This window comes from Cyprinus carpio, chromosome B16 (assembly GCF_018340385.1).
Source record: "Cyprinus carpio isolate SPL01 chromosome B16, ASM1834038v1, whole genome shotgun sequence".
Lineage (NCBI taxonomy): Eukaryota > Metazoa > Chordata > Actinopteri > Cypriniformes > Cyprinidae > Cyprinus > Cyprinus carpio.
This window is the reverse complement of record NC_056612.1, coordinates 17,603,976-17,618,385: the sequence shown is the minus strand read 5'-3', so window position 1 is coordinate 17,618,385 and position 14,410 is coordinate 17,603,976. Positions and strand designations below refer to the sequence as shown.

At 37.1% G+C, this 14,410-nt stretch overlaps 1 protein-coding gene across 2 annotated transcripts in view; it reads left to right on the top strand.

Annotated features, from left to right (window-relative positions):
* Positions 1-14,410, top strand: part of ldlrad4b (low density lipoprotein receptor class A domain containing 4b) — a 53,572-nt gene that overhangs the window by 18,709 nt on the left and 20,453 nt on the right. For both annotated transcript variants that reach the window (XM_042741187.1, XM_042741188.1), the window contains exon 3: positions 163-303. In XM_042741187.1, the coding sequence (XP_042597121.1) occupies positions 163-303 (141 nt within the window). The remainder of the gene's footprint in view (positions 1-162; positions 304-14,410) is intronic.

The following is a 14,410-nucleotide window of genomic DNA, read 5'->3' as shown; positions in this document are numbered from 1 at the left end:
TTTTTCTAGTTCTAAGTTTCCTATCACAAGGGCCAGAACAAGCCAAGGATGGAAATTTGACAAGCCCTGGTGCAGCAGATGTGAAAAAAGAGACTGACCCTGATTGTTATTGATTAACCTATTTAAAAATGAGTCATTGTGGTTTTCTGTGTTTGTCCCTAGAGTGCAGATTCCTGTGCACTAACGGCAGATGTCTGAACCTGGGCTCGCAGGTCTGTGATCAGCTCAACCACTGTGGAGACAACAGTGATGAGGAGCACTGCCCCATCTCCACCCAGCATCCTGCATCTGCCATCTTCAGCTGTGAGTCCATCTCTTTAACATTGTTGCTCCAGACTCAGATCTGCCTGTGTTCTGGTTCCGATGAAGTCAGCAGGATGTTTTCTTGCTTCTCATTGGTCAGTTCTCATCTGAATTCCTGAGGCGTTTGTATCCAAGCCACCTGCAGGGTGTGAGTGTGAGACGAGTGTTAAGTGGTGTCTCTGCACACTGAAATGCGGCAAGGGACTGTGTGTGTGTGTGTGTGTGTGTGTGTGTGTGTGTGTGTGTGTGTGTGTGTAAGTGGTTTATGTGTAACATAGGATGTGGTCATATAGCTAAAATATCTTTATATTTTTTCAGCCTTTTTGATAGCATTTGACTAGTGATGTAACGATTAACCGCGAGCCGGTTGAAAATGGATTCAAATATGTGACGATTCAAATCGGTTGGGATGCTAAACAAATCGCGATTCATATAGGGGTAGGAGTTTATATGAATGCATGTCTGAGGAGAACTTACTTTCTTTAGAAAAGTTTAGATGGTATTTTTTCATAAGTTCATAAGTGCAGCGCTGCTTCGTTTACAGCAGAAACCAAGGAAACGCTTTAAGCGCCACCTGCTGGCAGAGAGTGAATCTGCATCTCGTTCAGCTCGTCTGCTGTTTCATGCAGATATTTTTATGTATAGTTTCACAAAACTAAAGTCAAACAATTGTTTTTGCTTCAGAACTTCTAAATTATACAATCTAATTTAAATTAAAAACTGCTCATGTTGCATGTATGCAGCGTCTTTGTTTGGATCATGATTAAAATGCAGAGGTTGCATCTAATTTTAAATGGAAGAGAGACAAAGCCTTATTTTGTTTATATGAAGAGATTTATTTTATTTTTGTTACTTATTTGATTTGGGGCTTGTTTTAAAATTTCAATTTAGTTTTGTTATTTACATTTACATTCTATTTATATTTTTTCATTTAGCAGACACTTTTATCCAAAGCTACTTACAAATGAAGACAATAGAAGCAATCAAAACCAACAAAAGAGCAATAATGCAAGTGCTATATTAGTATATTATTATAGTTATATTATAATTTCACAAGCAATAATAAAAGGGCACACTCATAATTTGTCTTAAATATCATTTTGTTTAAAAAAAAAAAAATGTGAATCGAATCATGAAATCAAAATCGTGAATCGAATCGTTAGTTGAGTGAATTGTTACATCCCTACATTTGACATTCATCTCTATGTATGGGTCAATGACATGAGACACATTATTTTATTTGCTTTTTTCAAAAATAAATAAAAAATTTAATTTACTCATACAACAACTTGATTACACCTCTTCTAAGATTAGCAAATTTTTTAAATTCTAAATTAAATTTTGTTTTAATACTTTTGGGTGAGGGATAAAGTAAAAAATGTCAGGGTGATACAACTGGCTTGATAGCATAAGACGAATGCCTAAAGATTGGCATTATCTTTAATTGCCATCATTAATTCTTTAAAAATATATCAAAATTGCTCCTTTGACCCTTTTTGATAAGACACTTTTAGTCCAGGATGTAAAATGTCATGTGGTGTGAAACCAACATAAATGCAAATGATACTTTTCTATAAACTTTCTAGGTGTTTTAAACTTGATTTTTTTCATTTTAGTTTTTAATGGTTACTCTTGTGTCATTGATCCATATATTAGCTCTGTAATGATGCAAGTGTGTGACTTTCATGGTGAATATTCCATATTTTGTCCAGCCCTTGGCATGAGACGTTGGCAGCCAGTAAGCTTTGATCTACCAAAGATCTTTTGTGTCTTCAAGTCTAAGGAAAGCAGAGCAGGCAAAAAAAGAAAGAAAAATCAGAAAAGCACGTAGCTCCTTCTGTGTTTTTCTAGTCTCAGCCTCAGACGTCACACCCACAGACAGTTGACTAAACATCTGATGATTATAGCACACAAAAGTGGAAACACTTCAGGAGTTTCGAAGTCGTCATTAGATTGGTTGAATTATACAGGATTTCTGGTAGACGTGTGTCACATTCTTTAACGCTCCGCCTAGAAACAAAGATGCCATGATGCCAAACCCCCTCACGAAAGAATAAAGCCGTAGTGTTTACAACTGTGACAATTAGGGATTTATTTTTCCTAACCGACCACTGACGCTCGTTAACCGATTATTAACCATTAACCAAGAAGATTATTTTAAATTAGAATTGAATTAAACTAGAAAGGATAAGTGTCTGTGACCCGTATTTTTTCGTTTTATATTTTTTTCTTAAACATGTGCCGGTATTCGGTAATGCGATATCATGGTAAGGAATATGCACGATATTGTTATCTTTGGCACTTGTAAATACCGTGAATAATTATAAATTATTCAGAATTTGGAATGCTTTTTAAGAATACTATTCCCAGCAACTGGTCAAAATGCACAACACAGCTGTATGCTGCTTGAAAGACATACACGTGCCGCTCTGATGTAAACAAGCACGCATGAGAAGCACATGGGGAAACACTGAGACACGCGCTGAATAAAAGCACATTCACTCTCTGACACCAGATGGCGCTAAACTGCAGAAAATTCAGCCCTTACCCTGGAAAACCCATAAATAAAGCAGCTGCTACTTTCTGAAACATATTTAAATCATTTTAAATAGCCATTCAGATTTGTGTATTTGCTATGGTGTTCATCACAGCGCCAAATACTTAAATATTTAGACTTAATAGGCTATTTATTTTCAACTTTTTTTTTTTTCTCATTTTAATCTGGACTACAGCATGCCCTAGATATTGTTTAAATGTGTTTTGATTCTTTATATTTCATTCACACTTCACATTAGGGCTTCATTAGTTAACATTAGTTAATTCATTAGTTAACATAAACTGGCAATTAAAAATTCTTCTTATCATTCATTCATCTTAGGTATTCCAATATTTAATAACACTTTGTTAAAATTGAAAGTTGCAACTGTGTTATTTAATGAGCTAACATGAACTAAGACTTTTTTTTTTTTTTTTTTTAATGATTTATAATTTAATTAGAATTTTTTTTTTTTTCTCATTGTGAATGTTAATGCATTAACAAAGGTTAACTATTGATCTTTATAGTTCTTTTGCACTTAAATCTGTGTAAAACTTTTAACTTTATAAAGTTTTCCGTATTGCTTTATTGTATTTAAATGTTATTTTTGTTATAAGAAAAATGTTATTTAACCTGTTATACTGTAATATGAAACTTAATTTAAATACCATTAGCAATTAATCGCAACAGGAAAATTTGATACCAGCATATCCCTAATATATATATGTATGTGTGTATGTGTGTGTGTATATATATATATATATATATATATATATATATATATATATATATATATATAATAAATATACACACACACACACATACATACACACATATATTTCTCGTATAGGCCTATGTTTTCATTTTTTTATATATATATATATATATATATATATATATATATATATATATATATATATATATATATATATATATATATATATATATATATATAAATATATAAATGAAAACATAGGCCTATACGAGAAATATATTTTTACTTAATAAATTAAGAAAGGAAAAGGGGAAAGGAAACAGGTGGCAGAAAGCGGCATACTATTTTTCTTTAGGCTTATTTTATGCAAAAAGATTTGTTTTTATTGTGAATGTACACAAATAAAGGCAAACTGTTTACAATTCCGATTATCTTTATGACTGAAAGGAGTAGTTGCTTCCACTGTTTATGACTGAAAGGAGTAGTTACTTCCACCAAGTGATTGCGCTGGTGCCACATGCACGCACACAGTTAAGCTTTGCTATCTTGACAATGCAGACTGTTCATTATCGTAATGAAATACAGTCAGTCAAACATATGGAAAAAAACACACTGCTCAGTTTAAATTTGTAGTAAAATCTGTGCCATTAAATGTTATCAGTGTACCACCATGATGTTATGCAAAACATTTTGTTTTATGTGGATATTGGCACATGAGTGAAGTAGCTACATAATAAATAATAATTTGGCATTCAAATACATCGTGAATACGGAAACATTTGATTTTGTGTCGAATGAGAGACCCAACGTTGGTTTCGGTTTCGTTTTAGCCTAAATTAATTTGTTTTGGCTTGTCGTTTATAGGTTGCTATAACTTTTTAAAGACCTATTTTTAATTCTTGTTCTTTTCTAAATACTGTTAATTCAAAGGATTTGTTGTGGAATGAGGTGAACTAAAATAGCCTAGCTATGTTTACAGTTTATTATAATGTTTGTAAACATTTTGTGTGGGCATTAGGCCTAGGCCTATTTCTGAATTGAAATAATAAAATGGGACTTATTATACACAACTTTTTTTTTCTCTCTCTAAAAAACAATATTTTTATATGCGGAGCATATTTTAACCATGCAGCAAACCTTTTTAAATATTTTGATAAATTACTGAAAATAAGTAAATAAATGACTTTTTAAACTGTTTAACTGATTGTATTAATTGGTCAAAATTCTTAACGGTCGGTTAATGGTTAACCAGTTAAAATGAACAGCCCTAGTGACAATGAGCGCTTATCAGGATCAACTAAACACTGGATTTTCAAAAGTATGTGAAATATTTAAAGTTCACGACATAGAATCTTTATAATACGTCCGAGAGTTTTACACACTGGTCTGTGATTGGTTGTTTGACATCTCGGTCAAACGGCCTCATGGGTGGGCCTTGGCCAAAAAAAGCTGCCATGGATTCCAAACCTTCAGCCGTCAGTCTGACTACGCGAGTGGCTACGCGAGACTAGCGTTTTTCTGTCCTGGCTATGTTGAAATCAGTCATCTGTTCTTGCCGTGTCATGCTACCCTGTGTTCCCTCTGCTCTGAGGGGTGTCTTCAGTCAGAGCTGTTAGAGCAGTAATGCTCATTTCCCCAGCAGACAAACAGCCGCCATATACTGCTAGAGGGAGATGGGAATGATGCTGATAGACGTTAGTGAAGACTAAATATGCTGAGAGCAAGACAGAATCTGAGGAAATGTTTAGAGTCTAATCGAGTTTGCCATCTCTCTGTCTACAGCAGGGCCAGACAGATTGATAATGAATATAGTCTAGACACCCTGCACAAAATATTCCCCTCTTTCTCTCTCTGTCTCTGTCTCTGTCTCTGTCTCTGTCTCTCTCTCTCTCTCCCTCTCTCTCTCTCTCTCTCTCTCTCTCTCTCTCTCTCTCTCTCTCTCTCTCTCTCTCTCGCTCGCTCTCTCTCTCTCCAGCTCTCTGCCTTCACGCATTGAATGGTTGTGGTCAGGACTGTCAGACACCCTCTGCAGGGAAGGAGGGAGTGAGAGAGGGTGTTTATCGAAGAGTATGATGAAAAGCTTTGCAGGGTTTAAGTATGCGGCAATGATCTTCTTTGTCAGTGGTTTGCATTTATTGGCATCAGGTGTGTGGGAGTCAGACTGCACAAATTTCAGGGTAAAGCTTGTTGTCCATGAATTTGACATTTTATTTCTTTAGTTTTAAGGTACACATAGGTTAGGGAAAAAGTTTAAAGACCATTTTTCAGAGTCTTTACTATCGTTTAAACAGTCTGTTTTTTTCATGCTATGCCTTTAACACCAATAATAAATAACTAATAACAACAATGGCAATAGTAGTTTTTGTTAGTGTCAATAATACTGTATTATTAGTAGTAGTAGTATTGGTTACACTTTATTTTAAGATGTCCTTGTTACAATGTAATTACACATTTAAGTACTGAGTAATATTAATTAACTACATGTACTTACTATATGGTTAGGGTTTGGGTTGGAGTTACTTGCATGTAATTATGCATAATTTATTGTTATTATAATAGCAAGTACATGTAACGTGTAACAAGGACACCCTAAAATAGTGTGTTAACGTATTATTAAACATAAACAATAGTGTAAAAATTTACTTATCTGAAGTAAAAATGCTTATTTATAAACATAAAACAATAAACAACAATAAAACAAGGAATTTAAAAACTTTGAAAATTATTTAAAAATTGATTTAAAAGACTTAAATGAATTTAAAACAGTTAAGAATAGGAAATGATTATACATAAAATATAGTGCAATCAGTTTGGACATTGCACAGTGCTCATTCAATAAATGGACAGCTAAACAGATGAGATTTGAGTCTGCATTTAAATGTGACTAATGTTTTAGCACATCTGATCTCTTCTGGAAGCTGGTTCCAACTGCGGACGACATTATATCTAAATCCTCTAAACCCTGCTGGTGATAAAAGCATGAACAAGTTTCTCCAAGTCTTGACTGGAAACAAAACATCTACGTCTTGTAATGTTTTTTAGATGATAGTTTGCTGATTTAGTTACTGCTTTGACATGACTTCTGAAACTAAGGCCTGTCAACCAGAATCACACCTAGATTTCTGACTTGATTTTTAGTTGTTAGACCCCTAGAGTCAAGGTATGCATTCACCTTTAGAACTTCATCTTTGTTTCCAAATGCAATGACTTTAATTGAAGAAAGTTCTGGCACATCCAACTATTAATTTCATCGATGCATTGGCAGAGGGAGTCATTTGGCGATAAGGCTAGGTAAATCTGGGTATCATCAGCATAGCTGTGATAGGCAATTTCATTCTTCCTCATTATTTGACTTAGTGGGAGCATATACAGGCTAAACAAGAGCGGTGCAAGAATTGAGCCTTGTGGGACTCCGCATGTCATGGACATCCACTTAGACTTATGCTGTCCTACTCACATAATAACCTCAAAGTATGACCTGAACCATTTGATTACCATCCCAGAAAGCCCAACCCAGTTTTCCAGTCTCTCTAATAGTATATTATGATCGACAGTGGGAGTACAAGTGCTTTGCTGTAAATCATACATACACAGACATAATTGTTTTCTGTCTTTTTTCCATTAAAACTGCAACTCACTTTTCTGGCATGATATTTTTAACAAACAAAGAGCCATTAAAAACAGAGCAGAAACTAAACCACACCTCAGCAGGAAAAATTCTTCTCATGTTTCATTTGCTGTCCTTCATACACACACACACACATTAAGAATACTGAGATCTAGTAGTATCAGCACTGATAATTTGCCAGAATCAGAATTTAAGCGAATATCATTTATTATCTTAATGAGTGCTGTCTCTGTGCTGTGATGCGGTTGGTAACCAGATTGAAAATTGTCCAGGTATCCATTTGAGTTTAAGTATTTGTTCAGATGATTAAAGACTACCTTTTCCATAATCTTGCCTATAAAAGGAAGATTTGATATTGGTCTATAGTTGCTCAATATGGTGTTATCAAGATTTTTTTTTTTTAGAAGGGATTTAACAACTGCAGTTTTCAGGGAGTTTGGAAAAGTCCCAGAAAGAAGTGAGGTGTTCACCACTTCTAAGAGATCTGCTTTTAAACAGTTAAGCACCCTTTTGAAAAAATATGTGGGAAGTGTGTCAAGATAGCAGGTTGACGATTTAAGGTGCTGTACTATTTCTTCCAAAATTTTGCTTTCAATTTCTTCAAAAGCAGACATAGTATCTTCTTTTTGATATTGCGGTAGAATCTGTCTGACCTCTGCATAACTTAAGGATGTGCTAATCGCCTTCCTGATATTATTGATTTTCTCAGAAAAGAAGGAAGCAAACTCATTGCATTTGCTGTCAGAACTTGGTTGGAACTTGTTGTCTGACTTGGTGGGTGGGTTTGTCAGTCTCTCAACAGTAGCAAAAGGAGTGCAAGTGTTGTTTAAGTTACTGTTTATGAGGTTTAAGAAAGTCTGTCTAACTAGTTGGCTGTCATATTATTAAAAGTTCGAAAAAGGGCCAAAAAAAATGCTTACAGAAAGGAAAGATTTAGTAAATAATAATAATGAGATGGTTTTTCACTTTTGAGTCACATTTTCTGGGTGATCTGCTAAAGTTCTAAACTTTCTATAAGATGAGAGTACAGTCGTGGCCAAAAGTTTTGAGAATTACATAAATATTGGAAATAGGAAAAGTTGCTGCTTAAGTTTTTTAATAGCAATTTGCATATACTCCAGAATGTTATGAAGAGTGATCAGATGAATTGCATAGTCCTTCTTTGCCATGAAAATTAACTTAATCCCAAAAAAAACCTTTCCACTGCATTTCATTGCTGTCATTAAAGGACCTGCTGAGATAATTTCAGTAATCATCTTGTTAACTCAGGTGAGAATGTTGACGAGCACAAGGCTGGAGATCATTATGTCAGGCTGATTGGGTTAGAATGGCAGACTTGACATGTTAAAAGGAGGGTGATGCTTGAAATCATTGTTCTTCCATTGTTAACCATGGTGACCTGCAAAGAAACGCGTGCAGCCATCATTGCGTTGCATAAAAATGGCTTCACAGGCAAGGATATTGTGGCTACTAAGATTGCATCTAAATCAACAATTTATAGGTTCATCAAGAACTTCAAGGAAAGAGGTTCAATTCTTGTAAAGAAGGCTTCAGGGCGTCCAAGAAAGTCCAGCAAGCGCCAGGATCGTCTCCTAAAGAGGATTCAGCTGCGGGATCGGAGTGCCCCAGTGCAGAGCTTGCTCAGGAATGGCAGCAGGCAGGTGTGAGCGCATCTGCACGCACAGTGAGGCGAAGACTTTTGGAAGATGGCCTGGTGTCAAGAAGGGCAGCAAAGAAGCCACTTCTCTCCAAAAAAAAACATCAGGGACAGATTGATCTTTTGCAGAAAGTATAGTGAATGGACTGCTGAGGACTGGGGCAAAGTCATATTCTCCGATGAAGCCCCTTTCCGATTGTTTGGGGCCTCTGGAAAAAGGCTTGTCCGGAGAAGAAAAGGTGAGCGCTACCATCAGTCCTGTGTCATGTCAACAGTAAAGCATCCTGACACCATTCATGTGTGGGGTTGCTTCTCATCCAAGGGAGTGGGCTCACTCACAATTCTGCCCAAAAAACACAGCCATGAATAAAGAATGGTAACCAAAACACCCTCCAACAGCAACTTCTTCCAACAATCGAACAACTGTTTGGTGAAGAACAATGCATTTTCCAGCACGATGGAGCACCGTGCCATAAGGCAAAAGTGATAACTAAGTGGCTCGGGGACCAGAATGTTGAAATTTTGGGTCCATGGCCTGGAAACTCCCCAGATCTTAATCCCATTGAGAACTTGTGGTCAATCCTCAAGAGGCGGGTGGAAAAACAAAAACCCACTAATTCTGACAAACTCCAAGAAGTTATTATGAAAGAATGGGTTGCTATCAGTCAGGATTTGGCCCAGAAGTTAATTGAGAGCATGCCCAGTCGAATTGCAGAGGTCCTGAAAAAGAAGGGCCAACACTGCAAATACTGACTCTTTGCATAAATGTCATGTAATTGTCGATAAAAGCCTTTGAAACGTATGAAGTGCTTGTAATTATATTTCAGTACATCACAGAAACAACTGAAACAAAGATCTAAAAGCAGTTTAGCAGCAAACTTTTTGAAAACTAATATTTGTGTAATTCTCAAAACTTTTGGCCACGACTGTAGATGCAGTGTGAAAGAGATGTTGTGCCAGTTCGTTCAGGTCACAGATCAGCCGTTTTCTGCCTGTACTAAGAGTGAATCTGATTAAACATGACAGATTTCCACACCTTACCTCTACAGAAGAAACCACACTGAGGATCATCTTACCTTACATACACTCTAGCTTTTACTGCGATGAGCACAGTTACCACAAAACCGATCACGTTTGCCCTTTCCCGGTATCGATTCCCAGCACACAACTTGGCTGGCAGAACTTTGCTGTAAAAACCAACAACAAACTTTCTCAGACATAAAACTACAAACGTTTATTCACTCTGCATAAAAGCTTGGGGTACTCTCTGTCCTCTTTGAAGGCGGCACGGTAGCGGCACACTTTGAAGAGTATGTAAATCAGCCTCTTCAACAGTTTGCGTGTTTGTTAATGGCTCCTCTCTCCAGTGTGTGTGTGTGTGTGTGTGTGTGTGTGTGTGAGCGAGAAGAGTTTCTCAAGAGCTACAGACAAGCTGAAGTTGTCAGGCACTGGACGTTCATAGACACCATCCCTCTCGCACTGGACCAACAAGTCCCACTTTGATGTCTGTCAGGGGACGAGCGTCTATAGAGCTCTCCCTCATACTCACTTTCTCCTCACGTTTCTCCTCTCCGATTTTAAAACGGGTTGATGGGGGTCAGAGGCCACCGAGGTCACGTTTCGAGCCTTGTCTGATGTGAAGAGCTCAACAATCAGTTTGTTTGAGTTTAGGATTTCCATCACTAATCTCCATCATCTCTCATGCTAATCTGGGCCGACTGCAGCAGGCTGCATTTTCATGCTAAGGGGCTCATTACCAAACCGACGTCATATCTTCTGTATGCAATCTGTGTCGCTTGGAGGGAGGGCAAGTCCCAGATGAAGCGTTTGAACTTCTTGAAGAGAGAGAGAGAGAGAGAGAGAGAGGGAAGTGCCCGATGATAGAATTGTTTGGTTTACAGGAATGTCCGACTGTAAAAGAGACTTGAATGAAGTTCAGAGGGACTTAATCAGGCTTTTAATGACAGATGATAATGATGCCGTGAATGACACACTTGTTTGGTATTTGATGTCTTGGAGCCGGTTTGAAGAGCGTTTCTCTTTGTTTGCGCTCACTTTGATTCGCGTTATTTGACTTTTCGCAATATTCTGGATAAAGGAAAGCAATTTATCTCTGAAGATGTTTCTTAAATTAGCACTTTAACGAACCAACAGGCTGAGCACCTGTGCGATAAATTCGTTGCGCACTCAATAACAACTGTTGGGATTTTTGTTTTTGGTTGTAAATAGTTCTTTTTTCCCCCCAAAGCTTTCCGATGAATACGAATACTGTCAGTCCGAAAAGAGAAATCTCTGATTCCTTCATTCTTTCCTTTGCTTTCTCTTTTCTTTCCACCCCTCACTCGCTCGCTCTTTCCCCCAGGTCCTTTGATCCACATCCCACACACGTCGCTGCATTAGCCGGGCTGTTTTTCAGGGCGAGGGCCGTGCGGTTCTGTATTCGTTGGCTGTCAACACCATCAGTACTGATGGGTTTCAGACAGCGTCACCTCACGCAGGCTCACAGTGGATTCTGGGATTGTTTATCGTGGCTGAGCTGGAGGTCTGTCGGGCACTATTCTTCTACGTTCACTCATTTACTCGGTGCATTCATTCAGTCATTTTGTGCCGTGAACCTCCCAGTATGATGGAATCCCTCGGTCTCTCTCGGTGGCCTTCGTCCCTCCCTCGTTTCTCTTTATCTGTTACCTAAGTACATTTGACCCTATGTGTGAGTGTGTTGAGAGAGTAATGATGCAGCTGGGGCCATTAAAGATTGGGAAACTGACAGCTCTCCTCCTTCACTTTCATTCGCTCCCATCAAAGAACGATAGACGGGGAATGAAAAAACAAGAGGAGAAAAAGAGGCAGAGCAATAAATGGAGACGTCTTAAATGGCAAGTTGCTTGGGAATCCAATCAAGTTTGGCTCAAAGACCAAAGCAAAAACAATGAGAGACGCAAGAGAGCGAGTGAGGCAGAGAAAGAAAGGAGCTTTTTATTAAGCGAATTGTTTGTGCTTAATAGCCAAATCTGAATTAAGATCTGTATAGATGAAATTACTGTTTACAAACAAATGCTCTGTAGAAACTCTTTCAGCTACAGTTTTGTATTAGCACTTAATTCAGTATTTGAGTTTAAAATATCCTAAAAGTGCTGCATATGGGGTTGAAGTATACAAAGTTTCCAAAAGATTGAATGGGATTTGGGATTCTGTTGATATTCATTATATCAGTGGATTGGACAAGTTTAGGATTTGACACGGTTTCTGTTACTTTGCAGGTCTCCTCTAGTTTAACGAGCAAATATTAAACATTAAATATGCCACATTGCTTAGGCTTCAGAAGTGTGTTGTATGTAGGTGTTCAGTAAGTTTAAATATTTCTTCACCATAAACCATAGGCATCATCATCCATCCATCCATCATAACCCAAAGCATTGCTCTTATCTTAAGAATCCTGAAGCACACGGTCCTTGTTGACATCACAATAATTTAAACTTCAGGATCTCTGCAGGATCTAAATCTTAATGGATGAAATGGCCTTCACTCTAGCCAATCAGAGCACTGATGATATAGAAGAAATTCAGGAGTTCAAACGCATGGCAACACACTTGTTAAATTTAGAAGATTGTTATAAACTAGCTCCTATAGAGATAGACAACCTAGGTTTTAAAGGTATACACTACTTTATATACTTGTTCAGTGTTTTTCTTCTAAAGGTCAAGGCCTGTACTAATGTCTTTATAGCAGTTTGCTGCTCAACCCAAATAGCTGTATTCAAAAAATGATATGAAAACTCTCTGGTATGTTGTTGTTTTTTATCATTTGCCCTTCCGCACCCAAAATGTTTGCCCATTTTTAAACCATTTTTAAATGAGTTGGAATGCAAATGAGAAATCTTTCTCATTCTTTCTTCCAACCCGTTGTGTTTTTGTTCCCCTGAGGTGTTCATTTCTCACAAATATTGTCTCCTCTCTCTCCCCTCTGTGAATAAAGACTTTCATACCGAGACATCCTATTAGCTCATTTCCAGTTTGCCCATAATGTCTGGTAATGTGTTTTTATGTCATATCAGTCATGGCTGTATGGAAGAAATTCAGACCCTAAACTCATTCACTCTCTGATTGCAGGATGTCAGGTTGCATTGTTGCTTGAAGATGCATGAATGGAATAAATGAATTCTTAATGTGTGTGTGTGTGTGTGTGTGTGTGTGTGTATGAAGGAGAGCGAATGAAACATGAGAAGAATGTTTCCTGCTGAGGTGCTGTTTAGTTTCTGCTCTGTTTTTAATGGCTCTTTGTTTGTTAAAAACATCATGCCAGAAAAGTGAGTTGCAGTCTTAATGGAAAAAAGACAGAATACAATTATGTATGTGTATGTGTATGTATGTGTATGAATTACAGCAAAGCACTTGTACTCCCAATTTTTTAATATGTGTATATGCTTTATAGTTTCATAAGTGCAAAAGTATCAACACCACAACATCCAACAACATTAGGGGCTAAGGATTGGTTTCCTCTTTCAAACTGATGCTGGATTTAATTCAGTTCAGAAAATTTTAGTAACCATATAGCAATCACCCACATCGCCCTAGCATTGTGGTGCTTATGCATGGACATCACCTAACAAAAAACTATTTGACTTCACGGTTATTGTTGACCAATGAAAGAGTCATAATTTAGAATAGCTTTAATTTTGTAGTTGTTATGACAGAAGCAGTGAATGTGTGTGTTGGTGTCTGTTTTTCTGGGTCAGAGCTTTGAAGTTTTGGGTCAGCTGAGCTCGAGTCAGATGTGCCACTTTCTGCCCCTTGTGACCTACACGCAGGAGGTGTGTCGTGGCAAACACTTTAAGCCAGTCTGCTGTGCTCTCAGCCTTGTGTTCAGTTTTTGGGAAACTGGGGGTGGTGATTGGCTGGAGGTTGAACATGTGACTCAGGGGAGTGGAGTGAAAATATGAGGGCCCTGATGTAAACATCACTTCTTCTAAGTGGGAAGGTTATAAACTCTTTTGGGAGTTGAAATGATGTGAAAGGGATATAGTTTCAGCTTTGAGTTATAGAGACGACACATTCTGCACACTGAAAGTTATAAAATGAAGACTTTTGATGATCATAATCATTGTTTACTAATGTTCTTGTGAGAAAAAAATTATAAGCTTGAACCTGTTAAGAGGTGGATTATTGAGGGGCTAAAAATATAATGTGTTTTGAAGATGAATATAAGTCTATGGGTTTAGATCAAAATGAGGGTAATTGATCACAGAATTGTTTTTAAAGGTAAAACCATAAAAAGTGATCCACAGACTTGTATTAAAGGGTTAGTTCAACCAAACATCACACTAAAAATTGATTTAATAAGATGCTGAGAAGCAAAATCAGTTCAGATTCAGTCTGCAGTAAGAGAGCTAAAAATCACTTTATTATTAAAAAAAAGATTAAAATATTTTGTCAGCTCATGGTTTGCCCTTAGGGCCAGATCTGTTTCAGTTTAGAGTCTCTAAGGTTTGAAAATGAATTAAGCTTAATGTCATGGCGAATGTGTATACATAACTTGTATTATGAGTTACATTTACATTTATGCAATTAGCAG